This window comes from Callorhinchus milii, unplaced genomic scaffold, assembly GCF_018977255.1.
Source record: "Callorhinchus milii isolate IMCB2004 unplaced genomic scaffold, IMCB_Cmil_1.0 Scaffold19, whole genome shotgun sequence".
In the NCBI taxonomy this organism is placed as follows: domain Eukaryota; kingdom Metazoa; phylum Chordata; class Chondrichthyes; order Chimaeriformes; family Callorhinchidae; genus Callorhinchus; species Callorhinchus milii.
The window spans coordinates 786,946-812,002 of NW_024704760.1; the positions used below are offsets into that span (position 1 = coordinate 786,946).

Consider the following 25,057-nt stretch of genomic DNA (forward strand, 5'->3'; position numbering starts at 1 on the left):
CACTGCTGTGCACAAATTGCTGCTGAGTTTCTTCCACAAAATACCATTGTAAAAGAAGTTTGCATCAAAATGTAAAATGTGTTGCGTTTAATAAAACTCAGTCTTAGCTTTTTGCCCACAAAATATACAGTCAAGTCACTTTACAGGATATTCTATGAAGCACTTTGAGGTGTGATAAGGCACTATATCAAATGCAAGGATCATTATTATTATTATTATAACAATTAAAGTCTCCTCAAGGTTTTGCAAAAGGATTTTAATGTATAAAGTCACTTTGCCCGGATTATACAGCCTTACGTAAGAACTGGCTATAGGGTGAAAGAAGACCAAGGTCCATCCAGTTTGCCTTCCACCATCCTGGCTTGACATGTCGTGTCCCAAACTACATACTCTATCCCCACAACAACAACAACAACAAGATTCCATTTATAAAGCGCCTTTCACGTCAGGAGGACGTCCCAAGGCGCTGCACAGTTGGGTCATGACCCGAGCAGGGGGGAAATGGTCAGGGGAGGGGAGGGAGCGAGAAGGGGGAAGAGAGTCGAGCAGAAAGCTTATTTCCGAGCAGAAAACTATCTGATTTACGTTTGAAAGAATCCACCCTGATAGTTGATGTTTGTTAGGTCAGGGTATCGCGGGATATGGGTCAAGGACGCGCAATTGGAGTTGAGGTACAGAACAGCCATGATCTTATAAAATGGTGGAACAACAACGACAACAAGACTACAAGGGGAGGGAACAGGCTCGAGGGGCTGGATGGCCTCCTCCTGTTCCGATGTCACTATGTGTGTGGGAGCTTTGAGGGGTCACCTATCATTCAAGACAGACAAAGATGCTGCTTGAAGTCTCGTTAAATAAAACATATCGTCTCTTTCCTGTGTTGCCAATTATCAGAAGCCAACGTGAAGATATCACAGGGGGTGGGAGGGAAGGGTTAATCAATGGGTGGGGGGGAGTGGGGGGTGGGGGGGGGGCGTACATTTCACGTGATTGGATTTTTGGTGAATTATGTCACTAATCTCCTACTGTTCTCTCTCTCTCTGTGTCTGAAACTCCGCTCCATCTCAACCCAACCATTGCAGTTGGAGAGATAAAGATAGAGAGAGAGGGACAGAGGGAGAGATCAGAGTCATTCTCTCCATCTCAACTCTATCTCATTGCAGGTTGAGAGGGGATTGGGGGAGGAGGGAGGGAGGGAGGGAGTGAGTTGAGTGAGTGACGGAAGGCAGGTAGAGAGAGAGGGGGAGGGAGGGAAGAGAGAGAGAGATCAGGGTTATTCTTTCCATCTTAACTCCATCTCACTGCAGTTGGGGGGAGATTGGGAGGACAACTGCGAGAGGGAAGGGAGTGAGAGTGAGAGAGTGACGGAGGGAAGGAGAGAGAGGGAGTGAGGGAAGGAGGGAAGGAGAGAGGGAGGGAGAGAGAGTGACGGAGGGAAGGAGAGAGAGGGAGTGAGTGAAGGAGGGAAGGAGAGAGAGGGAGTGAGTGACGGAGGGAAGGAGAGAGAGGGAGTGAGTGACGGAGGGAAGGAGAGAGAGGGAGAGGGAGTGAGTGAGTGACGGAGGGAAGGAGAGAGAGGGAGAGGGAGTGAGTGAGTGACGGAGGGAAGGAGAGAGGGAGGGAGAGAGTGACGGAGGGAAGGAGAGAGAGGGAGAGGGAGGGGGGAGAGGGGGTAATGAAGCACCAGCAGCCCCCCGGGGAGCCGGCGGTGGAGACCCGGACCTGTCTGCCGTGCTGTGCTTTGCCCCACGGGAGGGTCCGAGTGCCCCCGAGCCAACCCCGGGGGGAGCGGGAGCCGCACACACTGGGGTTCTACCCCGGGGACAAGTTCCCCCCCGGGGGGGGCGGCTGTTACAGCGCGGGGTCGGGGCGGACCCCGGAGCTCCCGTGCGATTACCTGTACTCCAACGGTCAGTCAAGACCCCCAGTGCCCCATCACCCGCACAAGTACCCGGACCCCCCCGACCCCCCCCCGCCGCCCCCTCCGCCGCCGCCTCCGCCTCCGCCTCCACCCGCCCTGAGCGGGACTCTGAGGGGCTTCCGCGACAACACAGTGGGTGAGTGAGTCTCTCTGTCTGTGACTCTGTCTCTCTCTGTCTGTCTCTCTCTGTCTGTGTCTCTCTGTCTCTCTGTCTGTCTCCGTCTCTCTGTGTCTGTGTCTCTGTCTCTCTGTGTCTCTCTGTCTGTCTCTGTCTCTCTGTGTCTCTCTGTCTGTCTCTCTCTATCTCTGTCTGTCTCTCTGTCTATCTCTCTCTGTCTCTCTCTGTCTCTCTGTCTCTCTATCTCTATCTGTCTGTCTGTCTCTCTCTGTCTCTCTCTATCTCTGTCTGTCTCTCTCTATCTCTGTCTGTCTCTCTCTATCTCTGTCTGTCTCTCTGTCTATCTCTCTCTGTCTCTCTCTGTCTCTCTGTCTCTCTATCTCTATCTGTCTGTCTGTCTCTCTCTCTACCAGTTGCCCCTCTTTTTTTGGCCCCAATGAATGTCGGTGACTTAGTGTTGACTATGAACCCAAACCCTCGGCGGTTTGATGTGTTATTTGCTGTCTCGCCCCCCGGGGGTCGCGGGTTTGTGTCGTGTTCCGCGCGGCGCGTCTTTTTTTAAATTAAATACTATTAATGATAATAATGTATTATTGTTGTCATTAAAAGTGCGTTCTGTGTAAACGTAAAGTTAAAGAGATTTCCTTTGTATTCGGAATACTGAGTATTGTGTATATATGTGTATATATATGTGTATATTGTATATGTATATACACACACAATAAATACACACATTTCTATATATATATACACATACATATATATATATAATTTCTGTTTGCCCCCAAATCGCCTGTATCTCACCCAAACTTCGTTTATAACATTTCTGTCGTTGTTCAGTCGGTCTTAATGTTTCGTATGAAGAACAAACACATTCTCTTTCTCTGTCTCTCTCTCTCTCTCTCTTCACCAATTAATTACATTTACCTTTATTTAAAGTAAAAATGCCTATGTTTGTCACAGGTAAAATGTTCCATCAAATAGAGTATTAGAAATGTTTTTAAATACCCGCGAGATTACTCGGATAATAATACTCCCTCCACCTCCACACAATTTATTTTCAAAAGTTTCTTATACCCGATTAAGACATTCTTTTTTTAAATGAAAATCATTCTCTTGAATTAAATTGCAATTTGTTTAAAATTTACCCACAAGAACACATCAGCTTTCCCTGATTAATTTTTTGTCTCAATTATATATGTGTGTGTATAATTATACAATATATATGCCAGTTATATCAAATTTATATACTATAATTATATAATATATATATATAAATTTGAGACAAAAATTAAATGAAAACATGAAATATAACATTCTAAAATCATATACCTTCGGCCTAAATTATAGATCTGTTTAAGTTCTTTACTGAAATACAAAGGTTGTGGACTCCACGGAATAAATCTAAATTGTTCTAATTTTTAAAAATTGTCTGTTCACTAATAAAGAATAATTAATTTGTGTTAATTTCAAATACTGTCAATCAATTATATTTTCTAACGTGTGAGAGTACAATATATCATTAGTTTTTGTAAAGTAATGTTTTTTCGCCCACAAAATATACAGTCAATTCACTTTACAGTGTATCCTGTGAAGCGCTTTGAGACGTCTCGAAGACGTGATCAGGCGCTGTGTCAAAAGCAAGAAATATTATTATTAATATTGTAAACGGAATAAAACACACCCACCGATTGGGAATATTTTGCAGCAAAAAGGACCGCTGGTACAGTATATACCATTTCCCTGACAAAACATAGTCACTATACTTTACAGTAAAACCCTATCAAGCTTTGAGACAACCTGCGGACGTGAAATGGGATCAAATGCCAAGGATTGTTTAGTTATTTATTTTGATAAAACCGTGAAAAAAACATGTGATTTTTACCTCTTTGTTTTGTAATGTTTCTGGAAAAAAAAAGGGGGAAAGTCTTCTTCAGTTTTCTCGGATTAGAAATCTCTTCTTGTCAGAGGAATATAATAATCCTTGCGTTTGACATAGTGCCTTATCGTGTCTTCGAGACGTCTCAAAGCGCTTCACAGGATATTTTTAAGGGGAATATACTCTGTATCAGATATTAATCTGCTGTCGACCTTCCCCAACCATGAGACAACACTGCAGATATAGTTGGGGAGTTATTTTCTGTGGGTGGTGTGGGGGGTTCTCTTTAATCAGTCTTGATGGTTAAAGGTATCCCTTCTGGAAATACAATCAGAATCCCAATCGCATGAATGCTTGCTGTTTGTGGTTACCTACACGAGGTACAGAGGTGTTTATAACCAAAGGCTTTCCTGACAGTAAAGATTTTTATTGCACATATTCTCTTCAGCTTGTGTCAAAAAAAACCACGAGAAACTCCTCTGTTGCTTTAACCTCTTCCCCATAGAATTGCAAATGTTAGCTTCCGGGTTTATATTATTTTATATACACACACACACACACACACACAATAATAATCCTTGCTTTGTATAAACTGTGGGCGCAATGTGGCAGCAATTGCGCAGAGCAGTGCCCTATAAACAGCCGTGGATTGAGTGACCGAATTATAAATTTCTTGAGGGAATATTACCTCGGGAAAACCATTCCGACAGTCGACTAACAACCAGGTTCCTATTTACTGCTGGGTAAACAGAGGCGTGCGGAGTAAGGAAACTGGCCTAAGGTTTCGCCATGCTCAGGAATCAAACCCGGGCCCTCTCGCTTGCGAGGCGAGTGCTCTAACCTATACGCTACACGACGCCACAATCCCATATATACAGTAAATGACAATGAATAATGACTTACAGATATGTAGGTTTCTCACGAAGAATAGTTATAACGTTTGGCTCTTGTGGGTGGAGTGAAATGGTTTGGTAGTTGGAGTTGAGGGGAGGCTGGACTGTAGACTGAGGGGTTCAACCTGTGTAGAGAAGGACAGGAGCAGATGAACAAGGGCAGGTACCCCTCCATCTCTCTGAATGGAACATTCCAGTGTCTCACACACCTACTAGCTGTCAGTGTAGTGACTGTGCATTTTTAGGGAAACTCCGCATGTGTGAGGAGAATGACCAATTAATTCATCTGGAGGATTGTCAGTCCAGACACCACACTCCCTTTCTCTTTATCAACAGCCTCAACTGAAGTCCCACCTGAAGAACAGGCAGATGGGACCTTGGTTTAATCTTCTCACCCTTAAGGCAGCAACTCCCACACTCGGGGAATGTCAGCCCAGTCTGGGAGCTCAAGTCCCCAATGATGTGAGAATTGAACCGACAACCTTCTGACCCAGGAGGCGAGAGTGCTACTGACTGAACCAAGCAGACACCCATAAACAATACCACAGTACTGTGGCCTCTACATGTATTTAACAGCAGAATGGAATGGCGATAATTCCTGCATTCCCACTCCATAGGATGTGTTTGCCATTCACACCAGTGGCTCTTTAATGGTGGAACGAAAGTAGGTTTCACAGGCTCTCGTGTTAACTGGTTCAGTCTGTTCTGGGGCCCAGACATTTTCCTTCGCGTTCATTTTTTTGTTTGTTTTCTTCCTCCTCCCAAATCTAATGGAAACCCATTTTGTTTTTGGTCAGCCGGGCGCGGGTGTCTGACCCATCACCGTGCTTAAACAGTATCCAAACCAAACTCAGAATTCCACGCATCCCGCCTCCTCGTGGGAATTGTAACACATAGTAAATCAGATGAGGAGTTAAAGAAAAACAAACCAGTAAACACCACGAGTACACCAATTGGAATCTGCGATTTGAAATGGTATTAAATGTTCTGCCATTATACCGTATAATAAACTGTCGGAGTAGGCTGGACGGACTGAACGGTATTATTATTCTTATTACTTATTTTTTTGGTCACCCGGGTGGATGTCTGACACACGCAGAAACCCACCAATCTCTATCCTTCAGTTAGGTCTCCAAAACCAACTAATAATTCCATGTACAGATCCCACCTACACATGTAGTAAAGTATCAGTCAGTGTCATTGCGACTTTCATTCAGTCTCTGGCTTTGAAATTGTCAATGTCTGTGTTTTGTTAAATAAACATTAGCTGATAAAAAAATTACCATATATACTATATATATAGTAATTTCACCCACAAAATATACAGTGAATTCACTTTCCAGTATACCGTGAAGTGCTTTGAGACATCTCGAAGATGTGATAAGGCGCTATTAAATGCAAATATTATTATATACATTATACAGTGGAAAATATATCAATATATATATATATATATATATATATATATCACAATATATACTGATATATTTCCCACATCTTTTCCAGATTGTTTGAAGTAGTCTGTGGATTTTGAGTTCAGTCTAATTCAGTCTGACACATAAGAGTTTCCAAACCAAAAACTGGTTACAGTCGATCTTCGATTCACAGACACATGTCGCCACAATGTGAATTATATTAAGCAAATCTGTTGAACCTTTCTGTATCTCCTCCGTGTGCAGTAATGGTATATGTTTAACTTGTGCTCATTTTAAACAGCGAGTTGTGTAATTTGATTTTTTTTAAAAAAAGGACCTCAGTAATTTTCAGTTTTGGACTGATTTAGGCCATATTGTAAATATTCCGTTTATTATTATTATTAATTAAAAAAACACGAACACGATATTAAAAAATGGCTGGATTGTTCCTACCCATTCGCGTAAAAATCGATTAGAAGCGATCAGAATCGAATCGATCAAGTTTTTCACCGAATTAACGCGAGTGTGTGTGTATATGGGTGTGTGTGTGTGTATATGTGTGTGCATGTGTATATATGTGTATGTATGTATATGGGTGTGTGTATATATATGTGTGTGTGTATATGGGTATATGTGTGTATCTGTGTGTGTGTGTGTATATATATATGTGTGTGTATGTATCTCTGTGTGTGTGTATGTGTGTGTATATCTGTGTGTGTGTATTTGGGTGTGTGTATCTGTGTGTGTGTATGTGTGTGTGTATCTGTGTATGTGTATATGGGTGTGTGTATCTGTGTGTGTGTGTATGTATGTGTGTGTGTATGTGCGTATGTATGTGTGTATATGTGTGTGTGCTTAGCCAACTTGTGTATAAAAAGCTTTTGATGGAAGTATATTTTTTTAGTATTTTTTGTTTCGAAACAATTTTCAGGGAGGATCCCCCCTCTCCCCCCCCCTCTCCCTTCCCCTCTCCCCCCACTCTCCCCCCCCCCCCCTTCCCCTCTCCCCCCACTCTCCCCCCCCCTTCCCCTCTCCCCCCCGCCCCCCCCCCGGTCCTGGGAGTTGAAAGACTGAATCAATATTGTGTTCTCAATATGTTTTAAATATTAAGTGTGTGTTTGTGGTCGTTGTTAAATGTTTAGCGGAATGGATATCCCTGTGATTGGCTTCTGCTGTGACTTTCAAGGCAGTGAATGCGGCTGTTTTTAGTTATGGTATTATTACTATTATTGCTGTTGTTTTTCGGTCAGACAACAATATTATTGAGGTTTCGTTAACATTCGTTCGTTATGTCAGCATCGGTCGCATTTTTAGCACAGTTAACGAAAAGGTCGCAGTGTGTGTGTGAGAGAGAGAGAGAGAAGGGGATAAATAGTGCAAATAGTATACATTCTGACAAATACATATCGTCATTTTCACCCAAACGGACACAAAAACAAAGCTTTTTCTTTACCCGTTTCCGAGTTATTGGGGAATTTTTGCTCAAATCCAATTAAATAGCGACTGCAGTACAACAGGAAAGGAGTCTCGATCCTAATTCCTGACTGTGAAATAAATACACTCGGATCTACCGCCGTGTCCTCTGTGAGGGGTTCACAAACAGCACAACTCGGAGTGGACCCCCAACAAAACAAACATTAAGGACCCGCGAGAGAGAGTGTAGTGAAGAAGGTGTCAGTGGCTGTGAATGGATCTCAAGTGGAACTGATCAAACGTTGTCTGTAAAATGGGCAGAAACACCGAGTTCTCTGTGGCCGTCAGTGTCAGCGGTTCTCGATGCGGTTTTCTGTGTAAAACTACAGCGCAAATTGCGGGTGTGAATAAAGCACTCACACTCACACACACTCACACACACACTCACTCACACACTCACACACACTCACACTCACACAGACAAACAAACACTCACACACACTCACACACACACTCACTCACACACTCACACACACTCACACACACACTCACACAGACAAACACTCACACACTCACACACACACACACACACTCACTCACACACAAACACTCACACACACTCACTCACACACTCACTCACACACTCACTCACACACTCATACACACACACACTCACACACACACTCACTCACACACTCACACACACACTCACACAGACAAACACTCACACACTCACACACACACACTCACACGCACACTCACTCACTCACACACACACACTCACACACACTCACACACTCACACACACACACACACTCACACACTCACTCACACTCACAGACACACACTCACACAGACAAACACTCACACAGACAAATACTCACACACACTCACACACACTCACACACACACACACAGACAAACACTCACACTCATACACTCACACACACACTCACAGACACACACTCACACAGACACACACTCACACAGACACACACTCACACAGACACACACTCACATACACAGATACACACAATTCACACACAGACACACTCACTCTCGCATACAAACACAGGAGCTGAACTGGGAAGGGTTGAGCGCTACAGAGAGAGAGAGACAGAGAGAGAGAGATGCGCTATTAAATGTTATTAATAAACATGTTAATGTAGAGCTGAAACTGTTATTTTCAAAGCAAAGAAGATACGTTGATTTGAAAGTTGATTTAGTGAAAAATGGAAGTTGAAATGAACGGAAAAGACCGCGACAAACAATCAAACAAATATATATTATACATCTAAATATCTAAATATATATATATATAAAACTTTGTGGTGACTCAGATTAAAGTAGGGGATTTATGTACAGTATAAGAGTTCTGTTCGGCTCAGAACTTAGAGACTGTAATGTTGGGGTTCAGAGCTAAGTCTTTCTATATTTCCCTTTGGTTTTTTTCTCTCTCTCTGTCTCTCTTTTCTCTCTATCACTCACTCACTCACACACACACAGTCCGTTTCGCCCACAAAATCTACAGTCCACAATATAGTTTTGAGACCTCTGATCGGCGTAACGAGGCGCTATACCGATTGCAATGATATTACTATAATTAATAATAATAGTCAGTTTCTCTCTCCCTCTCTCCCTCTCTCTCTCTCTCTTTCCTCTGCAGATAAATGGAACCCACGACCAGTTAAAGCGTTTAATCGTTAAGGGTAACGGGTACACGGTCTTGTGTCAGATTGTAGGCGCAGGAATGGGATTTAATTTAACTCCAGGAGTTAAATAAATGTCACAGTCCCACTCAGTGGCCGCAAAAGTGAGCGCCAATATCTCTCCATTGACCCGGGACTGTGTTAAACACCTAATAATAATAATAATTATAATTATAATTCTCGCATTTGATGTCGCGGCTTTTTAAACGCATCGTTGAGAAGTCTCAAAGCGCTTTACGGGATACACTGTAAAATGGATTGACTACTTTGTGGGCGAAACCCGGTCCCCAATTGAGAATATTAATTTGTTTGTGGGGAAAAAAACGCTCAAATGTGGGCAAAAGCGACTTAATTCGTTGGTGAAAGGCTGGAGTCGACCATTACCTTCTGTGTAAATCCTCTCTCAAGATTAAACCACGTTAATGTTTATAACTGTTTGATGTCGCGTATTAAATACACAGTATACCGTCAATCCACTTTACTTTGATTCTGTGAGAAGCGCTTTGAGACGCCTCGAAGCCACGATGAGGCGCTGTATCAAATGCAATGATTATTATTATTGTTGTTGAATAAGGCTTCTAGAAAGAAACACACGTAAAGATCGATTTGTTTTTCACTTCAACATTTTGCAGAGCAACTAAAGCGTAGCTTTTTATATTAAGATTTGTTTTAATTAAAATAAATCAATTGATTTGAAAATTGTTTCTATGGGTTGGGGGTGGGGGGGGGGACTGAACTGTGACTGAGGCCGTGTGATGTTGTGTGATCAAGAGGGGTATAAATGATGACAGAGAGGGAGAGAAGGAAAGGGGGTGAGAGAGGGTTAGAGACAGAGAGGGAGAGAAGAAAAGGGAATAGTAGATAACTGGGGCGGGAAAAAAAACAGAACGAGAGAGAAAACATTTTCACAAAGAAACAAAGGGAGAGAAATGCTGAGGTGAGAGAGAGAGAGAGAGAGAGAGAGAGGGATAGAGAGAGGGAGAGAAGGGATAAGAAAGGGTGAGAAAGAGAGGAGAGAGAAGTGGTGAGAGAGAGAGAGAAAAGACAGAGGAAAGTGCCCATGAACACAAAACACATCCAAATCTGAACTTTAAAATAAACCGGTCTCATATTGTAACGGTTATTTTCCCCCTTTTCCTTTTCTTTTGAAAAAAAAGTTTACAGGAAAAGTGACAGCAGGTGAAAGGGGGGGATGTTGTTTAAAATCCGCATTAAAAAATAAACCCCCGACCCCTTTCCACATAGAAACCCAGAGGCAGAGCGCGGATTCCGGGTCAGAACCAGTGGCTCTGGTTCCAGAGTTATCACTGGTTGTGTTGAGAGACAGTTTTGATGCAAAACTCTATTCGTATTTTTTTTTGAACGAAAAAAGAACAGCAAATGGTAATGGTTACAGGGAAGGAACTCTGCGGTAGATTTAGTGAGAGTCAGAGAGAGAAAGAGAGAGAGAGAGAGAGAAAGAGAAAGAGAGATAGAAATAATAATAATAGAAAGAGAGGCGAAATGGTTTTACAATCAGACAGTAAACTCTTTTTCCCACAAAAGCCATCAGCACAAAATCACAAATATTGCTGCTTTATCACAATGACAACAGCTCACTTTCACCATCAATAAGGGGGAAAACATAACATTTACTATCAGTTACATTGAATCCCATATATTTAAATATCGATTAGGATATTGTAATATATTTACAATACGCCCATAATATTTATATATATATAATCAATATATTGGTCCCAATGTAATTGTTAGTTAAATTATTGTATTAATGCAGTGTTCTTATAGTTCGAAATATCTATATATCTTCGAAATAAAATAGCCCGAAACCCGCGGCTATAACAGACTTTATTCCAACATCGGTTCTGGATACAAATAATGAGGTTCGCGCGTTTCTACCCCAAAACTACCACCACATGGAAATCACCGGCACCTGAACCTGTCCCGTCTTAAACTAACGCTTAGATTACAATTGTAACGTCGTTCGTTTGTTTTTATACGTTATATTATTATTATATTTAATAATATCCGACCCCTAAGGTTCTGAAACTTCAAAATATCTTCAATTCGTTATTTGAAGTAAAACCCCAATGGCCTTTGAGTTCCGGGAGTGGAACAAATAATATACAGAATCGACGAAAACGTCGCGACACCGTTAGGATATCTAATAAGTCTTAAGGAAATGATGATATTTGGGTGTTGTTTGGGGTAATAGAGTGAGTGCCAATGACTATGCGCTCAACACTGTATATACTGTATGTGGTTTTACACTGAAATCAATCAGAGACGGAGGTTTGGACTCCACAGAGTTCTCTACAGAAAACCCATTATTATTATTAACTTTTCGGCTGTTCGGCGAATACACATAACTACACGTTACTGTACAGTTAAAGCCATGGTTTCCCGGGGGTTCAGGTGGGTTTAACCCCCTGAGGGAGGTCAGAGCGCCAAGTGAAACGCCCCGATTTTTGACTGAGAAACTTATGTAAATAGATGTGTAAAAACGATCTGAATTCGGGGTTTGTGGCGGAGAGTGACATTGCGGTACAGAGGGGAGTGCGGATGGGCGGCAGCGGCTCCGGGTCTCGGGGGGTGTGGGACTGAGAGCTTCAACACCACATTCCCATCGCAGTAAAAGTCACATTCATTCCCTTCTTTCCCACAACACCGAATTCGCCAAATGGGAGTTTTCGATGCGTCGCCGACACTGAACCTAAAATATCCCCTGAAATCCTCTAATAACATTCCCTAATCTCCTCCTACACGACTGTCTCTCTCTCTCTCTCTATAAATATATATACACACAATATATATATATATATAAAGAGAGAGGGAGTTAGTATATATATTGCATATAAATATAGATTGTGTATATATTTTATATTTAATATAATATAATATATATATATAAGATCCAGTTGACCACTCTGTGATCTCTCCAATATCTAAGCATTTCCTTCTTCTCTCTTTTTTTTAAAAAAAAGTTTCAGGTTAAAGGATAAAAGTTTATTTGCCTTTGGGATTTGGTTTCAGAATCCATAAAATAAATGGAACTCGTGTCAATATTTTTAAACGGAACGGGTTTTTTTTTATATATATAGTCGGGAGATCACATCAAATAAAACATTGGATTAATAATAATAATAATAATTTATTGGAGATTAACGGCATTTTTTGTCTCTCTCCCCCTCTCCCTCTCTCCCTCTCTCCCTGACATGGAATTTAGGAAACTTGTCGGTACTTTTATATATAAACTTGTCCAAAATTTTTTTTTTAACCTTTCTTGTCAGAAACGTTGTGGTTTTAGTTCTGTCCCACTTCACCTGCTCTGCAAAACCCTGGCTTAGTTTCAAACAGAGAGAGAATACCTCTGCATCTGAGGGAATGAATGCCTGGGAATTTACATTTATTTTTTTATGAAAAATAAGAGATTTATAAGATTATTCCTTCCTTTTATAAAAATAATATAAACCTGGCTTCGCTTCCCAGAGAGAGAGAGAGAGAGAGGGGGAAATACCTCTGTAACTGAAGGAGTGACTGCAAATTTTTATTTAATTTATTTAAACAAATAAGAGATTTATAAGATTATTCCTCCCTTTTATAATTTGTTTTATATTTACCATAACCCAAGTTTGTAACTTACATTAGTAAGTTATGTGAGTGGGATTTTTAATGCTCATTTTATATATAGTAGTATAAAAATAGTCGTAAAAATTGTACAAAATAGTATTTAAAATAGTATTAAAAACTGTATAAAATAGTATTACAAATAATGTTAATAAAACTGTATAAAATAGTATTACAAATAATATTAATAAAACTGTATAAAATAGTATTAAAATAGTTTTAAAAACTGTATAAAATAGTATTAAAAATAATACATTGAATTCTGGTTGGCTTCAGTTTCTCCCTCTTTTCTGCTTCTTGTTAACACTTTCTGTATTAGGGAAAAAACATATCGAAACGAATTTCCCATTTTGCAGAGTTAAAAAAAAACTTTACGAATACTTTTAACAACTTTTAACACTCGAATCCTATATCTTTAAACGAAAAAAAATCAACAGTAAAAATCGTGTCTCGTGGAGGAGAGCAATGTTCCTTTTGTACTCTTAATATTTTCTTTGAAAAATATAAACTTTATTATGTGGGGTTTTTTTTTTGCAAGAGGAACAAATCTTAATGCAGAGAACTAAATTTAAACAAATAAAATTAAATAAGAATTGGCTGCCGCGTTTCGCCCACAAAATATACGGTCAATTCACTTTACAGTGTGTTCTGTGAAGCGCTTTGGGTCGTCCTCCCGACGTGAAAAGCACTGTATCAAATGCCAGGATTATTATTATTATTATTATTATTATTATCCTGTGAAGTGCTTTGAGACGTCTCGAAGATGCGATGAGGCTCTATACCAAATGCAAAGATTATTATTATTATAGAACAGTTAACAGCAGAGCATTTACAACGTGGCTTCTCCTCTCCTTTGTGTTATTGAGCTCAGATACTTGTGACAAGACACCACAATCAAAGCCATGTGCCTGATTTTAATTGCTTAATCTCGCATCAACCCATTTCTGTGGGAGAATGAGACACATCTGCACCCAAAGGTTACTTGATATGACTTGAGTCAACACACGGAAAAAATATACAGTCAATTCACTTTGCAGTGTATTCTGTGAAGCGCTTTGAGACGTCTCAAAGACGTGATGAGGTCTGTATCAAATGTAGGGATTATTAAGGGTTATTATCATCAGTTGCAGCCAAACAGCAGCTGATAACTGACCAACCTGGTTACCCCGAGCTCCACGGGAAGAGAGTATCAGTCCCCATATAACACCAACAAGTATTTACCGGTAAACACGGTCCCAGTGTGATAAGGCGCTGTATCAAAATGCAAGAATTATTATTATTAATGGTTGCTGCGTACAATGACAAACAACAACAACAACTTGCATTTACAAAAGCGCCCTTCGCGCACAGTAGCGTCTCAGAGCGCTTATAAACAGTTACTTGCGCAGTCTGTTCCTTCTCTGCCTCGTCCTTCACAGAATATACTGTGAAGTGTAGTGATTGTACGCTTCGCCCACAAAATATACAGTCAGTACGCTTTACAGTATATCTTGTGAAGCGCTTCGAGGCGCTGTATCGAATGCAAGGAATTTTTGTTTATTATTATCCTCATTTCCCCCCCTTCCCCTTCCCCCCCCCGACCAGTAAACGCTAAGATTTCCAAAAGCCACGACTACCAGCTGATGCCGGCAGATTGCAGGGAAGCGCTGGACAGGGACAGCTGTGGGAAGATGAAGGAGAGTGTGGTGGTGGGCGGTGAGATCCTGAGCGAGCCCATGGAGGGCGACAACAGCAACAAGAACAAGAAGAGGAGGAACAGGACCACGTTCACCAGCTACCAGCTGGAGGAGCTGGAGAAAGTCTTCCAGAAAACTCACTACCCCGACGTGTACGCTCGCGAACAGCTGGCTCTGCGTACAGAGCTGACCGAGGCCCGAGTGCAGGTAAGCTCGCAGGGGAAGGTTTATTCTCCCCCCCCCCCCCACCCCCCAAAATAAAACTCAGCGGCCATTTTGCCTCCCTAAGAAACGCTCGCTCCGAATTGTGGGAAAACTCAAAAGTCTTACAGATTAGGTAAAGTTCAAAGCCTTAATTTTCGCCTGGAAAATACACAGTCACTCCACTTCGCAGGGCATCCTCGTGAAGCGCTTTGAGGCGACTCAGTGACGGGACGAGGCGCGAAATCAACTGCAAGGATTATCATTGCTGTTAGTAATAATAATAATAATAGTAATTCGAAAAGCTCTTTCTTCTTTTGAAATCCTGCCCCCGGATTAAGGCTCCGATTGAAGAATCTGCCACCATCACCGTAAATCCTGCGAAGCGCTTTGAGACGTCCTCCCGATGCGAAAGCGACCGTTAGCAAACGCGTGGGATCGTATTCTCATTCTGCGCCGTTTCAAGAATCGAAAGATAAAACGGTCGCCCGGGCTGAGGCCGGGAGGAATTTGGAGCCCGACGCTGAGCTGACACAACTGATCAGTCGGTGTCTGTTTATGGTCCTCTCCAAATCCACTTTCTTGTTAAAAAGTATAGTTTGGGACGCTCGCTCCCTATAGAAACCGGTTTGCCTATGACCGTGCCCAGTCACCTCCCCCCTCCCCCCACCCCCTCAGTGTCGTGCTCCGCCATTGCCAGGCGCTCTGGGACGCTACCCTGAGTGAGGGGCGCTGAGTAAATGCAAGTTGTTGTTGTTGAATTCCGTCCCTTCGGACCAGTGCAGGGTACGATTTCTGTACTGTTGGTGCCCGGGTCCTGGGGGTGAAATGGGGGCCTCGGATCCTTGCCCCTCACGCTCAGGGCTATTGTAACCTGCTGTTTGCCTCTCTAGGTTTGGTTTCAAAACAGAAGAGCCAAGTGGAGGAAGCGGGAACGCTACGGCAAACTTCATGAAGTCAGGAACCACTTTGCGGCCACCTACGACATCTCCATCTTACCCAGAACAGAGACTCACCCCCAGGTAACCTCTCCTTAACCACGGAGTTTCTCTCCTTGTGTTGTTGCTGCCCCCCCTTGTCTACCTCTGGTCAGTCAGTCAGTCGGGTGAAATCTCTCTCACTTTATCCATGGAACTTGCTTTCTTGTTAAAAGAGAAAAATAGAACAATATTTTCACATTTGTCATGAATAACTTTATCAATTCCTTCCGGTGGGGTGGGGGGGGGGGGCGAGGGGGCGGAATGGGCTAACTACTACCTTTACCACAAACTATGGCCAGTCACTCTATTAATTACAATAACAATGATCCTTGCATTTGATACAGCACCTGATCAGTTCTTCGAGACGTCTCAAAACGCTTCACAGAATATTCTGTAAAGTGAATTGACTGTATAGTTTACGGGCGAAACACAGCAGCCAATTGCGCACAACAGCGCCCCACAAACAGCCGTAGATTGAGTGATCGATTATTATTATATATTTTTTGAAAGATTATTATCTCCGGAAAAGCGGAGTTTCCTACGAAATGCCAATTAGGGTTAGGGTTAGGTAAACCGAGGCGTGTGGAGTAAGGAAACTGTTCGCTATGCCCGTTAATCGAACCCAGGTCCTCTCGCTTGCGAGATGAGCGCTCCAAACATTGCGCTACAGGACTCCACGATGTTGGGATCTAATATGCTCCGTATGTAAACGCTCCGCCCGCAAATTGCGTACGAATGTTTGGGCAAAAGGGAATTGCAGGTGTCTTGAATTAAACAATTAACAATCAATTATTTCCCTTGGTTTCTGATTACATAATTAAGGGCACCTGCGTTCCCTCTCCACACAGCGTTTACACAGAGCTTACACATCACAAATAATCAGTTCCCTTCTGTGTCGTGCAAAGACACAATCAATAGCTGTGTTCAGTTAACAAAACTATTTGTGCCGCTGCCTGGTGCGGAGGGCGCTATAAAAATAAATGCAAGTTGTTGTTGTTATGATTTGGTCACTTAATCCACGACTGTTTCGCCCACAAAATATACAATCAACTCACTTTGCGGTATATCCTGTGAAGCGCTTTGGGACGTCTCGAAGACACGAGCCGCTACATCAACTGCAAGGATTATTATATATTATTTATGATTATAACCCTATTTATTTACAGGCTGTTTCAGACCATCTTTAAAAAAATGTAGGCGTCGCCTGTATTCAAAGAATTATTTGTGCGTTCCGTCTGGTGAGAAAATGAAAGAGAGAACATACTCAGGCGCATTTTTTAAAATTCTGCAAATAAATATTTATTACTTCCGCCCCCACCGCCCCACTTCCCTCCTGCTGGACGTTCTTGCCAAGCACAAGCTTGGGGAAGCAGACAATTTTATGACTCAAGCCTGTTGCAGCTCAGTTCGTCACTCAATATCTGAAGGTTAAAGTGCCACAATAATGATAATTTATTAATAATAATCCTTGCCATTAGATGTATCTCCTTTCATGTCAGGATGACATGAAAGCGTTTCACAGAATATACTGTGAAGTCTAGTGACTCCGTATTTCATAGGCTAACGTGACAGCCAATTTGCTGCAAGTTTTCCGTAAATATGCAAGCTCTCTTTATCGTTTTCTCTCACTTTCCCCGCCTGAATTCTGCCCATCCATAAAGATAAACAATGTTATTTTAAATGACTCAAGTGTGGAAATAAATAATAGGCATTCTCCCCGGGAGCCATGGTTACAAGGGCTTAACTTATGCTTGTTTTATTCTTTCCTACAAAGCAAACGTTCCTTTCAACTTGAGTCAAATGCCAAGTTAACTCTTAACGTTAGGCAACTGCGAAACCGACTGTCTACTCTACGTGTTCCTCACATGAGCTGTCGCGTACGGCAACTGTGACCTTATGGATAAATGCCGATGCATTTTTAATAAGAATTTTTAAAAAATAATAATAATAAATTGGTCACTTCAATCCGCGGTTGTTTGTGGAGACGCTGCTGTGCACAATTGGCTGCCACGTTTCGCTCACAAAATATACAGTCACTACACTTTATGGTATATTCTGTGAAGAGCTTTGAGATGTCTCGAAGATGTGATAAGGCCCGATATCAAAGGCAAGGGTTATTATTATTATTAACTCTCAACGTGTGATCGCTCGCTGACTGTTGACACTACAGGACTGACTGCATTATCAGTTAAAACAGGAGAACGGAGGGAGCCATTCGGGTCTGCCATTCATTATCTGCCCGCTGTTTCCACCAGCCAATGTTTAGTGAATTCACCGCTGTGTGAGACGGTGCTGCAGCTGAATGTTTTTACAGTGAGAGCAAGAGGGGAGAAAGAATTTTGTTTTTTATTCACCGACGGCCAAATATATGACATTGTGCTAAAACAGAGCTGTGGGCCAGCGTGTCAGCTGTCCGCAAGATTAGGATAATGGGAACAACACCACAAGAATTGCTCATGCTTTAAGCGAGGCTTCTGTGTTTACGCCAGGAACAGATAAAGCTCCTTCGGCTGCGTTTCGCAGCTATGAGCAGGTCTGAAGAACTGGATTAGTGACTACATTGGCTATTTTTCCCCTGGGTCTGGGAGGGAGGGAGGGAGGGAGGGAGAAATGAGGCTGAGTTCCCTGCTCCTGATCCCACTCCAGTTAACCCATCCCCTGCTGGAAGGTTCATTCATGCGTTGTAGACATTAAAATAATCATTCCTTGCATTTGATACGGTGCCTCACACATCGGGAGCATTTCACCGGATGTACCACGATGGCCACAACAACAACAACTTGCATTTATACAACACCCTCCACGCGGGGCAGATTGCTTAGGCTGTCAGGTGTAGGGACTGTGTGCAGTGTAGGTTGGGCGAGGAAAGAATCTCGATAGTAATGCGCTTCCCCTCCCCCAGCCTTTGCAGTCGAATACCCTGTCCTCGCACTTTGTCATATGAGAGCAATGGGGTAACCTGGTCTGTAGAACCATAGGAGGGTGGACCATTGGTGAGCGAGAGAGAGAGAGAGAGAGAGAGAGAGGGAGATGTGAGCCATTAATCAAACACCTGTCTATTATACCATTTCAGATCCACAACAACCTCTGGACAGCCGGTGGGACGAGCAGTTCCCCAGCCACCTCCTGCATCCTGTCCCACGATTCCATCGCCTCCTCCTGCATGACTCCGTACTCCCATTCCCACGGGAACGTCAGCGGCTTCATGGGAATCTCGGGATCGCCCACTCACCACAGCGGCCTCAAGAGCCTGTACTCCCTGCACGGCTTCCCCAGCTCGCTCTCCAATCACGGCTTCGAGCCGGTTCCAGAGTGTGACTACAAAACCTCCAGCCTCGTCGCACTTCGAGTCAAACCCAAAGAACCTTTGGCCCTCGTCTCATGGACCTAACGACTGAACCTCTGGACACAGTTACTTTCTTCTCAACTAAAGATCCTTTTATATCTCCCTCTCCCCCACTCCTCCCTCCTCTCCTCCCACCCACCAAAAAAAAGCTTGATTTCCACCCTGACCTGACGACTTTCAAGTTACGAGGATTGCGTTTTCTTTTTTCTTCTGGGAAAAATATTCACGCGAATTCTTAAACTCTTATATATATATATAAAAATAAAAAAAAATTACCTTCCCCTCTGGCTCAAATCGTTCGTGTTGGTGTGAAACTGCCGAGGCGATCGAAACTGTGTCGTCGGTTTCACCTGTGGACGGGAGATCGACCGGAATGTTCTCTTGCTAAGTCCTTCCTCCGTCTCCCCAGTGCTCCAAGCACAACTCTCCGGTCATGTCATTGTCTCTCCAGTCAATCACGCCTCCTCCATCACCTCTCTCCTGTGCTGCGATGTCAGTGCTTCAGTCCATTACACCAGGCTCCGCTTGTAAACTCGCTAAACTCCCCCGAACCGAACAGATCACTGAGGATTTAGTGTCTCCTTCCTTTCCAAGAGGCCACGTGACTGTTGATGATTTGGGGCCATGTGACAACAACTTCACCTCCTACACTGAAGGATGTCTGTGGACGATAAACCATTTCTACATCTTTATCGCGCTGATTTCCCGGGCTACCGAGACTCCTGTTGATCCAATCTCTTCCTCGTGTTCACCGGGAATATCGGTTCCTTTTCCGGTTTCCCTGACGAGCGACACTGTTCCTCCAAGTGACTAACCACCGGGTTCCTATTTACTGCTGGTAAACACAGGCGTGTGGAGTGAGGAAACTTGCCAAAGATTTCACTCCGCCTGGGAATCGAACCTGGGTCCTCTCGCTTACGAGGCGAGTGCTCTAAGCATTGCCCTTTTGGGACTTCACTATCAGGACTGGGTTTGATGTGCTTGATAATGCCGAGGGTTATCACCGTCAAGCTGTCCCCGGGGCTAGAAAAGCCTTTGCTTTATTATTATTATTATAATTATAAATGAGAGCTCTTAAGTTGAATTGGGTTTGACCCCATCAACTGACTGTCACTGTCCAATAATTACAAGCCCACTCTCTGCGCTGGGAGCCGATAGAGCCCAAACACTACATCGGGGGAGTCTGTGGGCTAATTAAGTGGGAGAACCTACATCCTACAGCTGTACTGAATCAGTGGACAGACCACTCGGGTCATTGTCACCTCAGGCCGGGGCCGTGACTCCCAAAGCCCGGATTAGACAGACAGCATCTCTCTTAACCCTCCAAACATGCAATATAACTCAAACCTTATAACTTTGCTCTCTGAGCCCTCCACAGCTGCTATCACAGGGGCATGATGGGCGTGGGGTGGGGGGTGGGCTATGCATAATGTACACACAGGGTTAGAGAGAGTAAATCTAGAACATTAATAATAATAATAATACTTTCATTTGATGGAAGCCATCTCTAAAGTTAGTTTCACAGCCAATTGAAAACCCGAAGGCTAATCTTTGATGCAACCAATTTAATCCCTCTGCGTAAAACTCACATCAAAATGTCCGCCATCACAGGGCTGATGTACAAAGTCATTGGTGGAGCTCAGAAACAGAGTCTCTATCCTGGAGATCAAGTGACTAATAAAAATAATGATTGATTAAATATCCTTTCTGTTTCTTTCTTTCTGTCTGTTTCTTGTTAAAAACAGTATTTGAATCCACAGTATTTGAGTTGATGTCAAGTCCTGCAGCTCAGTGGTTAGAGCCCTCGCCTCGCAAGCGGGAGGACCTGGGTTAGATTCCCGGGCAGGACGAAACCTTATGCACGTTTCCTCACTCCGCTCACCTCTGTTTACCTCGCAGTAAGTAAGAACCTGTTGGTTAGTCGATTGGCGGATCGCTTTTCTGGGGGTAATATTCCTTAACAAATAAAATTTAAAAAATAATTTGGTCACTCAATCCACGGCTGTTTGTGGGGACGCTGCTGTGCGGAATTGGCTGCCGGGTTTCACCCACAAATTACACGGTCAATTCACTTTACAGTATGTTCACGTCTTCGAGACGTCTCAAAGCGCTTCACAGAATATACTGTAAAGTGGAGTGACTGTATATTTTGTTGGCGAAGTATCAAATGTATGAATTTTTCATAACTCTGAGCAGGTGGTGGGGGTGTGGGGGCACTTGATAGACCAAATGATCTCTCTCTTACTTCTGCTCTTGACAAAACTCTCTCTATCTATCCTCCCCATCCCCCCACCCCTCCAAAAAAGTCCCTTTTAAAGCTCCGGCATCTGGTGAGTGTTAATGTAAGGAAAGAGCACGTTTGGCGAGTATTAGTATTATAATCAGCCAAGAATAATATTTCGATCAAGCAGGAGGAACTCATCTCAAACCACAATGCTTCACACATGAAATCCTGGAGCTCGGTGGTTAGAGCCCTCCCCTCACAAGCAAGAGGTCCTGGATTTGATCCCAAGCAGGGCGAAACGTTGGGCAAGTTTCCTGACTCCACACACACGCCTCTGTTTACCTAGCAGCCAGTAGGAACCTGGTTGTTAGTCGATTGGCGGATGGCTTTTCCAGGGGTAATAATCTCTTAATAACAATAATAATAATAATTTGGTCACTTCAATCCACGGCTGTTTATGAGACGCTGCTGTGGGCAATTGGCTGCCGCGCTTCGCCCACAAATTACCCAGTCAATTCACTTTACAGTATATTCTGTGAAATGTCTCTTCTTTTTGACGTCTCAAAGACGTGTTAAGGCTCTGTATCAAATGCAAGGATTATTATTATTATTATGAATACTATTCAATGCCCTGTTCCTCAAAGCCACCGAAAGCACAGGCTTGAGCCACACACACAACCTCTCTTAACAAAGCCTTCGCCTAAAGTGGGGGAATTACATTTGCTCATAAAATAAAAGTCAATGAAATAAAATCAACTCCATTGCAATATTAAACTCCAGCAATGGTATTTTTAAAGTAAATCTTTTCATACACGACACCCCCAAAGTTCAGAGCAACTGAAGTGAAGGGGGCTGTCTAAATGCAAGTTGTTATTGTCTTTGTTTCGTTATTGTCTTAATAAATGTATTTATTCTGTGCAGTTTAACGGGATTTGGGTTTTTTTTTACAATTTTTTTTCCTTTTCACCAGTTTTTCCATGTCCCAAGTCAGTGATAGTATGGAATAGACACAGAGCAAAGCTGCCTCTACACTGTACGTTGCAACACTTCCGTGTGTGTGTGTGTGTGTGCAGTCAAATTGGAGGGGTCGGCGGGAGAAAATTGGATGGAAGGAGAATCAAATAGGGGCTGTCCTGCGAGCGTGCCTGAGGACCTTCGGTTTTTGCAAGGTCCCAGGGCAAGAAAGAGTTAATTTGAACACAAGTAAACCAAAAGCAGCTGAGCTGAGGAGAAGGGAATCTCAGATCAGCCCTGTTCTTAACCCAGGGGAACAGATCTATACTCCATTGAATTCCAGGCATATCTGGACTACATTGGCAGCATTGTTATTTCAGTTGCAAAGTCTGAAGCAAAACAAAGATCTGTCCTTACACACACACACATATATATATATATATATATAGAGGAACATAGGAACAGGAGGAGACTATTCAGCCCCTCGAACCTGTTCTGCCATTCTATACGATCATGGCTGATCTGTACCTCAACTTCAATGACCCGCCCTTGCTCCACATCCCTTGATACCCTGACCTAACAAACATATATCTAAGTATGTGTAAAAGTATCTCTTCTCTCATCTCACACAGCCCATGACTAGCAAGTCAAACATTTATTTGTGCTGAATATTCGGCCAAATCAAAGATTCCTGGAAACGTGTCATTGATTGTCAAAGTCCTGTAGTTACTTGTGTTCCTCCACTGGTCCTGTGTTTATTGGCAGGAGGGAAGGGGAGAGGAGCTGAACTCTATTGAACTGCACTGTTAGCCAAATACTGTCCAAGTACTCAGTCCCCCCAGTGAGAGAACGTGAGCCAAATGCCTGAGCATGGGGGCGGCGGGGGGGTAGTGGGGGAGAGAGGCCGAGAGTCAGAGGATGATGAGATGTGTGGAGTCAGGTATCGCAACGCTAGCCCGTGTTACAGAGAAGACATCCTGGTCATCACAGCACAGCCCAGAATAGCCTCAGCCCCAGCCCCCGCCTCAGCCCCAGCCCCCGCCTCAGCCCCAGCTGACACCCTTGGGGGATAAAAGGATAAAATTGGAGATTATAAAACGTTGGTTTGTTGCACTTCCTGTGCTTGCACTCTGGCCTCTGACCGTGCCAGGAGAGACTGAGGCTGGCACTGTGCAGCTGTGAGGGAGTAACAGAGCAACAGCAGACGAGGAGAGCGAGCGGGTGGGGGGGAAGGGGAGGTGAGGGGGTGGAAGAGGGGAAATGTACACCTGTAAAAACAAATGCTGCCCCTCTCTCTCTCTCTCTCTCTCCCTGGGCTGGTGATTATTAAAATAAATCCGCCACAGAGCTCTGTCACATCGCACACTGCAAACTGTGAAAATGCATCAAACTACACAGTTGGAGTCCTGTAGTTTGGTGGTTAAGGGCACTCGCCTCGCAAGCGAGAAGACCTGGGTTTGATTCCTGGCAGGGCAAAACTTTAGGTGTGTTTCCTTACTCCAGACGTCTCTGTTTACCAAGCAGTAAGTAGGAACCCGATTGTTAGTCGAGGGGTAATAATCCCTTAAAAATAATTTGGTCACTCAATCCATTCAATCACTGCTGTGCACAATTGGCTGCCGCATTTCGCCCACAGAATAGTCAATTCACTTTACAGTATATTTTGTGAAGCGCTTTGAGACGTCTCTTTGAAGACGCATATTAAATGCAAAGATGATTATATCATGTGCAAAGATCATTATTATCCAAAAGAATATCATTTCTTTAAAGACTTTTTGGACATTGTAATGGTATCGAGAGTTTTTGGTCACCCTGGACATTATTATGGGCTCTAACATCTGTGATTAAATCCCTCCCCACCTCTCGCTCTCTCTCCCTCTTCCTCCCCCAGTGCTGTAGGAATGCCTCCTCTGCCCTTTTCAAGTGACATTTGTGTTTGATTAAAAATCAAAAGAATCCCATGTGGGGTGGGCCTTTGGCCTGATATGATTCACTAAGTGAAGAATTCCACAACTCCCCCAGGGGAAAACTATCAGTGCCCACCATCGGAACAGTTTCTGATTAGGATTTGGGATATCCGACCAGATCTGAGCAAACTTCTCAAGCGACGGCGGGGAGGGGGGGACAGGGTGGTACCTGTCTCATTCAAACGAGGCAGAAGTGTGTGTGTGTGTGTGTAGTGTGTAGATGTGTGTGTTGAGAGGCGGTGAGAGAGATAGACCTGCTGTGAATCTCTAGGGAATACTGATATGAGCAGAATGGAGGGCAAGTACCCACGCTGGGGAAGTGTTCGGGAAGGCGGGAGAGAATCCATGCGGTCAACCATCAACAACACAATCAGCCAGGCTACTCCCCTCCTTCGATCGTGCCTTTGGTCTCCCTCCTGACTGTTTAGCGCCTTGGTACGTCCTCCTGACGTGAAAGCCGCTCTATACATATAATTTTATACATGTAATTTTGTTACTATGCACCTTCTAATCCCTTCAGCAAACACGCAATCCCCCCACTCGCTCCCCCCAAAGAGCTGACCGTGTGGGAGAAACTCCCTTCTCTTTCCCAATAGCCTGGAACAGAGGACAGAGAAAAGGGAGAGAGAATATGTAAATACCAGAAAATCCCAATTACTTTCAGAATGGTCATGCTGGTTAGTAAAAGTGTGACAGCCTGGAAGGAATAATAGTTTATAGGATAGAGAATAAAA

General features: G+C 43.3%; 1 protein-coding gene across 1 annotated transcript; it reads left to right on the forward strand.

The window, feature by feature from the left end:
• Window positions 1-1,675: 1,675 nt before the first annotated feature.
• alx3 (ALX homeobox 3) lies at window positions 1,676-19,458 on the forward strand. The gene is made up of 4 exons (XM_042342236.1): window positions 1,676-2,057; window positions 14,560-14,858; window positions 15,746-15,874; window positions 18,906-19,458. The coding sequence occupies exons 1-4, from the start codon at window positions 1,676-1,678 to the stop codon at window positions 19,221-19,223; spliced, it is 1,128 nt and encodes a 375-aa protein (XP_042198170.1). The 3' UTR covers window positions 19,224-19,458.
• The last annotated feature ends 5,599 nt before the right edge of the window (window positions 19,459-25,057 follow it).